The 8,022-nt window shown below is 37.9% G+C and overlaps 1 protein-coding gene across 1 annotated transcript; it reads right to left on the reverse strand.

Moving 5' to 3' along the window:
- Positions 1-616: 616 nt before the first annotated feature.
- On the reverse strand, positions 617-3,521 carry LOC102231781 (vesicle transport protein SFT2B-like). The gene is made up of 8 exons (XM_005804415.2): positions 2,801-3,521; positions 2,621-2,710; positions 2,023-2,108; positions 1,753-1,834; positions 1,546-1,581; positions 1,146-1,204; positions 1,025-1,054; positions 617-935 (listed from the first exon to the last, which is right to left on the reverse strand). Exons 1-8 carry the CDS (start codon positions 2,864-2,866, stop codon positions 896-898), a joined length of 489 nt encoding a protein of 162 aa, XP_005804472.1. The 5' UTR covers positions 2,867-3,521; the 3' UTR covers positions 617-895.
- Between the last annotated feature and the right edge of the window lie 4,501 nt (positions 3,522-8,022).

The raw sequence follows: 8,022 nt of genomic DNA on the forward strand, positions 1-8,022 counted from the left end.
AGTCTGAAGGAGCTGAGTGGAGTCGTTGCTAGGGAGAGCTGCTCTGTGAGGCGGAAGCATGATGCTTGGAAACTGCAGCGCTGAGGAGGAGCTGCGCCTTGAAGGCGGAGCTAAGTCCAACCAGGCTTTGCACAGCTTAACGGTTGCCGCGGAAGATTATTGTATCTCTCAAACATGTATAAAACAATCAAGACAACACTCCAGGTGTTTGATGAGGGAATAACATAACATGACGCATCGCTTAAAACGGGTGATTTTTCACAATACTCCAAGTGTATTTGCATGCTGGATTATGATGCTTTTTAACTGATGGCTTCTTCCTCTCTGAGCGGCTTCCAGTACAGGACTTGTTCCAAAGTGGATAATGCCATTCTCTCACCGTCTGTTGCTTTTGTTTTGAGATTGAGCCGCACACTTTGATGTTCATCTCTAGGACGCAGAAGCATTCAACATTTATATGGTGTTCATACTTGTGTATAATTGCTTGAAACGACGACCCTGGCACCTTCAAACATCTGGAAGTCAAACCGAAGGACGAACCAGACTTGCTCGGGTCCACAACTCTCGTCCTGAGATATTGCCTGTTTTCTCTTAAAATAAGTCATTCATGAAAGCTTTAATGTATTTATTTTTTTTTACAGATATTTACAAGTAAAATAATTAAAAGGCCACCGTTATAAAGATTTACTTCAAGATGATCCTCAGACTCAAGGGAAAAAAAATTAAAAATCAATTGGATTCATAAGGCAAAAAATGGGAATCTGTTGAGGCAAAAAAAAAAAAAATCTTTTTGCCACTGGGACAGGAAGTTTTGAGCAGCTTCATTCATCCCGGTCTTTAATATCCTACATTTATCCAACAAGTTTTACTCCAAACAGAAGGGAGAGGGGGGAGTTCACTTTATGCAGAGAGCCACAGCTTTCATGATCGCCTCCCTGGAAAATAATCACACCGTTTAAAAGACAACTTAATGTTTTTGTTCATGCAAAAATATTTGAACCAATAGGGCTATAAGCTGACCAACCTGACAAAGGGGATGTATGAGAGACTGTACCTGCAAACAAAACACGGCTCCCGTTATAAAAGGTAACCTGATTTCACACAGAAACCAATGAGCTGCAACACATGGGAGATTAAGAGCTTACCAGCAAAAGGACAAGATCTGCAAAATGCAAAATAATAAAGCAAGTCCAAAGTTCTTCCACTGAAAGACCAAAAAAAAAAATACTACAAGTGACTACGAAAAGTTTTTATAGCTGAATAGCAGTACCACTGTTTTGTGCAAAGTTTGGAGAGATCGTGCAGATTTAGTCTGTAGTTAATATGCATGAATGTCCCAAAAATGTTTAGGATTTTATGTATTTAATTTATTTTTAGGAAGGGAATCACACAAAAAAATAATAATAATAATTGGTGCATGAACATATGAAAATAGTGCCAATAATTGGAAAATTCTTTGCAGTTGGGTATTGTGTTAACAAATCCTTAAAGGATGGTTTGAATGAATATGTCAAAAATGTATTCGCTGCTTCAAAATTCACTTACCCAGAAGGCAGCGCACAGAGTTAAAACAAGGCAAGTCTGGAGAAAAAGCAACAAAGACAATAAGAGATTTACTGTCTTTTTTTCTTAGCTGTTATGTTTTTAACTGTTCGGATATTTATGAAAACCTCAGTTTCCATTTCACTGAAGGGTAAAACAGCAGCGGCATGCTGCATGTAGCACTGTGTTTGTCTAACTCTGCACTCTTACAAGCATGATCGTTGTGGCCAGTGCTCTGGTTTTGTCACACATCCTCTTCAGCTGCTTCATTGGGCCCATCAGAAACATCGTGCTGTTAGTTAAAGTAAAAATCACATTTTAAAAACAGTGGGTTAAAATGCGTTTTAACATTCTGTGAGCAATTAGAACATACAGCCTTTTTATATATATATTGTCCAAATAAGTGAACGCTAACAATAAAACTTAAGCATTGTTGTGTGTGTGTGTTTTTTTCTTTCTTTCTACATTTATGATTCTTACCTGCAAAGGGCACAAATGTTTCCAAATGTGTAGAAGACGATGAAGAGAGTGAGACCAATTCTGGGCAGAAACAGCATGCACACTCCCTGCACCACACACAAATTTTAGAACAATTTGACGTTATTGCATTAAACCATATTTAAATATGACAGAGTTTAATTATTTCATTTATATAGTGCACTATATGAAATCATTTCCTCAGGTGGGCCAATCAGATCCTACCATTTGATTGGTTGACCAGGACAACAGGGCTACATGTCAAACCAATTATGCTGACAAAAATAGAGGTGGCTCTTTTTATTATTATTATTATTATTATTATTATTATTATTATTATTAATAGCATATTTCATTTATTGTGTGTTATTTAATATGCTTACATATACATTTTTAATAAACTGAGGCATATTAATAATAGTGGGACTGTTGGCCCAAAACTTAAAAGTGAAATGAAGAGACGCACACACTCATCGCATCTTCCACATTCCTCTAAAACCAGCATAACCAGTCAGGCCACACCAGCGCTGCTCTGAGCTTCCTTAAAGAGCAGGCGAAACAAATCTGTTGTGAAAATGATCGGACATCAGAATATAATTACCAAAACTGTGCACGCGGCTCCCACAACAAAACAGGCGATGAATCCCTTCATGCGGGTCCCCCAGCCTAAAGTGGAGGCTTCGTTCACAGACTGCGGCCAGAACCAGCGCAGGTCGTTATTAGACGATTAATTGGTGAAATGTTTGCTCTTGTAGTGAAAGGCACGAATGATTAGATGTACCTGTAAAATGTTGCGGTCCTCTCGCCGAGACTCTTCCCCGCTAAGGACCGATTTTAATTTATCCATAATCGAAGATCCTTCGAATGCCAACGGACAAAAAAAAAGAAAGAAGAGAAAATAAGTTTGGTAATTTTCTGGACAGAAAGAAACTTTGCTGGGTTTCCTCAGTGTGGAGTGGATGGATGACAACGTCACATTCCTTACCGACAATCAGTCAGAGCCTCACCTGGACAGGTGTGTGTGCTTCACGTCAGTCACACCTGGGAGCAGCAGCAGAGGTCTCACTCTGATGGAATTTTTGCTTTGGTTTGTTTGTTTTGTTTTGTTTTGTTTTTTTTATCCACTAGCAATGTCACGGACTATGAGCAAGCGATCATTGAGGTTTGGAAACGTCATTTTAAGATTATTTCCAAAAAAAAGTTTTTAACCTAACTCCATAAGTCTACTTAGTGGCCACTACAGATGTGTATATGAAACAGTCTCATTTTTGTCGGTCACCATGATTAAGTTTGCGCAACATTTTCATCTGATATTTCACCGCATCGCAGTATCGACATTCTGGGCATAAACCCTTCAAAGGAAACACAAAGTCTTAGTCGCACATTTTTTTCAGGACTGAGTGGTTAGTCTTTTGGTTGTACAATATCTTTACTGCTGGCCGGATCATTTACTGTATATAAATTCAGATGTTATGATGAGTACTCTTTTTCAAATACATTTTTTTTTCTTACTTGTGTAAAGATTGTTCACTTAAAAACAAAACAAAAAGTATTTTTGGTCTGCTTTTCTAGAGCAAATATCTTAGAACACTTGAAATGGGAGAAAACTAATAAGTAGCTTTTCAGAAAGATTGGGGTTTGTTTTCCTTAATACTAAAGAAAACCTACTAATTCCACAAGCAGATTATTTCACTTATAACATGGGGAAAATTATTGTCATAAGTGAAATAACACTGGGTTACAATATATATATATATATATTTGGACATTGTCTATGTTTTTTCTACTGAATTAGAACTATTTTTCGCCGCTGAATCCAAAAAATGACACCCATTTTTCTCAAATCCGATCTTCTGACTAAATTGGTTACATTTTTCTGACATTATCAGTACCTTTCTGTTAATATTTCTCATCCAAAAAAAGGTGTTAGGAGAAAAAAAAGAGTTTTCTAATGGAGTGTATTAAAAATGTTCCAAACTTGGATTTCTGTAAATTGAATAATAAACCCTGATAAGGGTAAGAAGGAAATTAATTGAACATCACGTCTTCATTGTGTAAAATTCTCCGTCTCTTTTCTGTCCTGATGGAGTCTCTCCTCCTGCCCATCACTCATTGATCCTCAGGAAACCGATCCAGATGTGAGAACAAGTCGTGCATTTCGATGCTGATGTTGCTCCTTAGTTCAGAAAGTTGACCTGATTGAGCAAAACCTATGTGACTTTTGGATTCAGCTCATCAAATCGGTTGAAAACCCCCAGACTTTTCAAAATCAATATTAAGTAATTATTTACTTAAAACAAGCTCCTGGGTAGAGCTGGAAAGTTACTCGCAAATGAGTTCAGTCATATTTCAAGCCTACTGAGATGTAAACTAGAGCAAAACATATTTGGTAAGATTGTGTTTTTTTGCAGTACGGCTACTACTTCGCCCATTTCCCCATGTATCTCAAGCCCTCTCTGTGTGCACGTCTCGCACTTGAGGAGAGAAAAACTCAGAAAGTGCTTCGTCTTATTTGACTCTAATGGCTCCTAAAAATAACATTGACTTGAGGAGAGTTATTGAATTAGAGCCTGACCACAGCGCGGATCTGCGCAGGGCTTTGTTTTCACTCTGGATAATGACATTGTTGACTGGCGTAAAACCCCCATCCAACCCTGCTCCCATTTAGTCCACCAATAAAACCGGACGCAGCATGCATGTGGTTGCATTCCCTTCAGACAGGTAGGGGGGGGGTGGGGGAGTTTCTGAGTGCATCTCCCTCTCAAGAGGGGATGTGAGTGTGTTTATTATACACACACACAAAAAGTTGATTGCTTGTTTGCTTGGCAGTAGGAGACATTTCGAAGATACTTTTCTGCCTCAGAGACTCTTAATGTTTTTATGGCTTTTATTCATAGATTATTGTGGAGACTGAGTGGAATAAGTCGACATGTAGCGCAAGCACTCATCATCGCCTGACAGGTTTTGCGACAACTTGCATTATTTAGGAAGAGAAAAGAAAAAAATCTGAAAAAGTTTTACAAAAATTGAATCTAGCAATTGCTCATTTATTTGGGGGATTATTTAGTACAGTGGTTCTCAAACTTTTTTCAGTGATGTACCCCCTTAAGAATATATTTTTAGTCAAGTACCCCCTGACACGGGCAAAACATTTTTGGAATTAAAAAGAGGTACAGTGCTGTAAAATCACTGTCTGATTTATTAAAGCCAAACAACTTATATCAGTGAACCTGACAAATACATCCATATTACAAACATTGCATGGTAAAACAAAAAAGAAAACAGAAGACGGTGACCACCAGGAAGGTATAAAACCAGTCAAACCGTTTTATTTTAAAGGATATTGAAACTAAATACTGAATATAAAATTCAGTGCATGAACACACATTTATATTTTATCGAACTTTTTACAAAATAATTTTTCCCAAGACTTATTATGAGGAGCCTACTGATTTTTTAAAGATATTTTGAAAAGCTTCACGTACCCCCTGCAGTACCTCCACGTACCCCCAGGGGTACGCGTACCCCCATTTGAGAACCACTGATTTAGTAGATATAAATGAACGTTTCTGTAAACGACACTCAAACAACTTTTATGACATTTTCAAAGTGTTACTTTATTTCAAACTTCCAAGATGACATCGTCCAATATATCACAATTAAATCACAGTCAGAGTGAGTTCATGGACAAATCAAAACTGTGTTCTTCACAACCGTTTGTAGGAACGGCGGCAGCCATCACTGAAGTCATTTTACCGTTTTGGTTTTAGTTTTGCTACCACGTTCTCCAGGCATTCGACCAACATGCTGACGGAAAGAAAGACACTAAAAAGAAAGCAAATCAAATACCTGAGTATAAACCACTGATCAGAAGGGATTCGGTGTAGGAGCCTTCCAGGACAAACAAATAAAACGCAGTTCTTTGGAAGTCTGCCGCGAAGCAAGATTCTCATCATCTGACAAACCCAAATCATCACCCCTCCTCTGCCGTGCTTGTGAATCAGTGTAGAGATTTGCTTAAAATAATTCAATAATTCAATAGAATCACAGTAATTTTTTTTAAAAAAGATAAAAGTTACGAATTCTCTATCAGTAAGAAACCCGTCCCAGCGAATCTCGAACCTTCCTCCCAAAACACACGGATCTACACAGCTTGACAAGAGAGAACATCTTCAGCATCTTCCTGAAAATGTAAAGCACATAAATCAGACATGCAGGCAGCACTACGACACTGCATCACGGTGCAGAATTTTCAAACAAATTGCTCCTGCAGCGACTAACCTGACGTACGGCGTGAATGACAGACTGTACCTGCAAACAAAACACATTTAACGTCACAAAGTCACTGTTGCTGTAAAGACTGAAGAACTGGAGGCGGAAGAGCAGCTCACCAGGAAAATGACAATATGTGCAAAGCGCAAAACAGCATAGTAAATCCGAAGCTGTTCCACTGGAAGACAACATGAATAATTATAAATGACTTGAGCTGATGCACAGAGAACCAGGAAGTTATAATTAGGGTCTGCTTTGCTGTGACGTTCACTCACCCATAGAGCTGCATAGGGAGTCAAAACTACGCAGGCCTGGGCAAAACATATAAAACAATGAGAGTAACAGCAACAAACTGTTTATTTGTCCTTTTAAAACTTGGAACATTACATTACTACACATGGTAGTATACAGCATAATTTGTTTGCATGTCTTTTTGTATTTAAATGCTTCCAAATCTAATGAAACACATCATAGTTGGCTTGCTTAGTGCCTCTTTGTTAGCCGGATCACTGAGCACAACAAACATTTTTCCTCAGAAGTCATAACTTGAATTAGAGAATCATGTCACGGCCGAGTCAATGAGTTCCAGTTAAAAGCTAGTAAGACCACAGGAATTTCCTAGTTGCACTTTGCGTAAAGGCTGTCAACAATTAGCCACAAAAAAAAAGCCAGTAATAATGCATCTTATGCATAAAAACACGAATGGAGGATGTTCAGGAAAACGAGTGATGCCGAATGAGAGGCAGTCAGACAAACGTTCATATTACTGTTATTTTTTATTATTTTTTATACATTTCTACGAAGTTAGAGTGCAAATGGATGTAAGTCAGCAAATCCCACTGCTTTAGCAGACTTGTAACAAAAACACATAGTACATTGATGCAACGGGATTAGAATCTGTTCTCCCCCAAAAAATTGATATGGAGGACCAAGAGTGGCAAAATGTTTAAATTTTCAGTAATTAAAGCAGTCTTGTCTGGAAGATTAACGCTGTCCATGTACTGTTACTTATTTCACTTTGTGTGAAACATGTATAGAATGGATTATTATTATTATTATCATCATTGTTGTTTATCTATGTATTCATATGGATCTGGGATAAATATATAACAAATATTTTTAATGGAATAAAAGTATGCTGTGTTTAATTTGTGTGCTCTTACAAGCATGGTGAGGGCGGCCAATACTCTGGACATGTCGCACATCCTCTTCAGCTGCTTCACTGGCCCCACGAGAAACAATGTGCTGTATGACAAACAAAGAAATATTCACATATATTACTGAGCTTTACTGTACAGAAGTAGCCAATAAGTGTTGTTGCTTTGATCCGAATTTTTCCAGTATGCTGTTTTAATTCCTACCTGGAAAGAGCAAAAATGTTTCCAAAAGCATAGAGGCCGACGAAGAGATCAGTTCCAAAGTGAGGGAGGAAGCTCACATAAACTCCCTGATAGACACACAGGACAGCAAACATATCTTACAGATCTTTTATTGTTCTGAAGCTGAATCTGAACTCGATCTGTCACAGTAACAAATTTTACCAGCAGATAAACTGTCCCAGAGATTACTGCGATAAAAAACAATAATATTGCTGTTTTGAGACTATTTTCAAGTTAATAATGGCATAATGATTAAGGTTTGCCCTCTCAAGGAGGGACAAGGTCACCTCTATAAAAGGGGGCTAAAATACCAATTCAGTTCTGATTAATCACTTACCAGAATTATGGATCC

This window comes from Xiphophorus maculatus, chromosome 9 (assembly GCF_002775205.1).
Source record: "Xiphophorus maculatus strain JP 163 A chromosome 9, X_maculatus-5.0-male, whole genome shotgun sequence".
In the NCBI taxonomy this organism is placed as follows: Eukaryota; Metazoa; Chordata; class Actinopteri; order Cyprinodontiformes; family Poeciliidae; genus Xiphophorus; species Xiphophorus maculatus.

What these genes read in the sequence shown, in the direction of transcription:
- LOC102231781 (XM_005804415.2), bottom strand. Translation starts at nt 2,866, where the DNA reads ATGGATAAATTAAAATCGGTCCTTAGCGGGGAAGAGTCTCGGCGAGAG. An exon ending in GAGCCGCGTGCACAGTTTTG is followed by an intron (nt 2,109 to 2,620) that starts GTAATTATATTC and finishes TGTGTGGTGCAG; the next exon opens with GGAGTGTGCATGCTGTTTCT. An exon ending in CTCTGTGCGCTGCCTTCTGG is followed by an intron (nt 1,205 to 1,545) that starts GTAAGTGAATTT and finishes TTGGTCTTTCAG; the next exon opens with TGGAAGAACTTTGGACTTGC.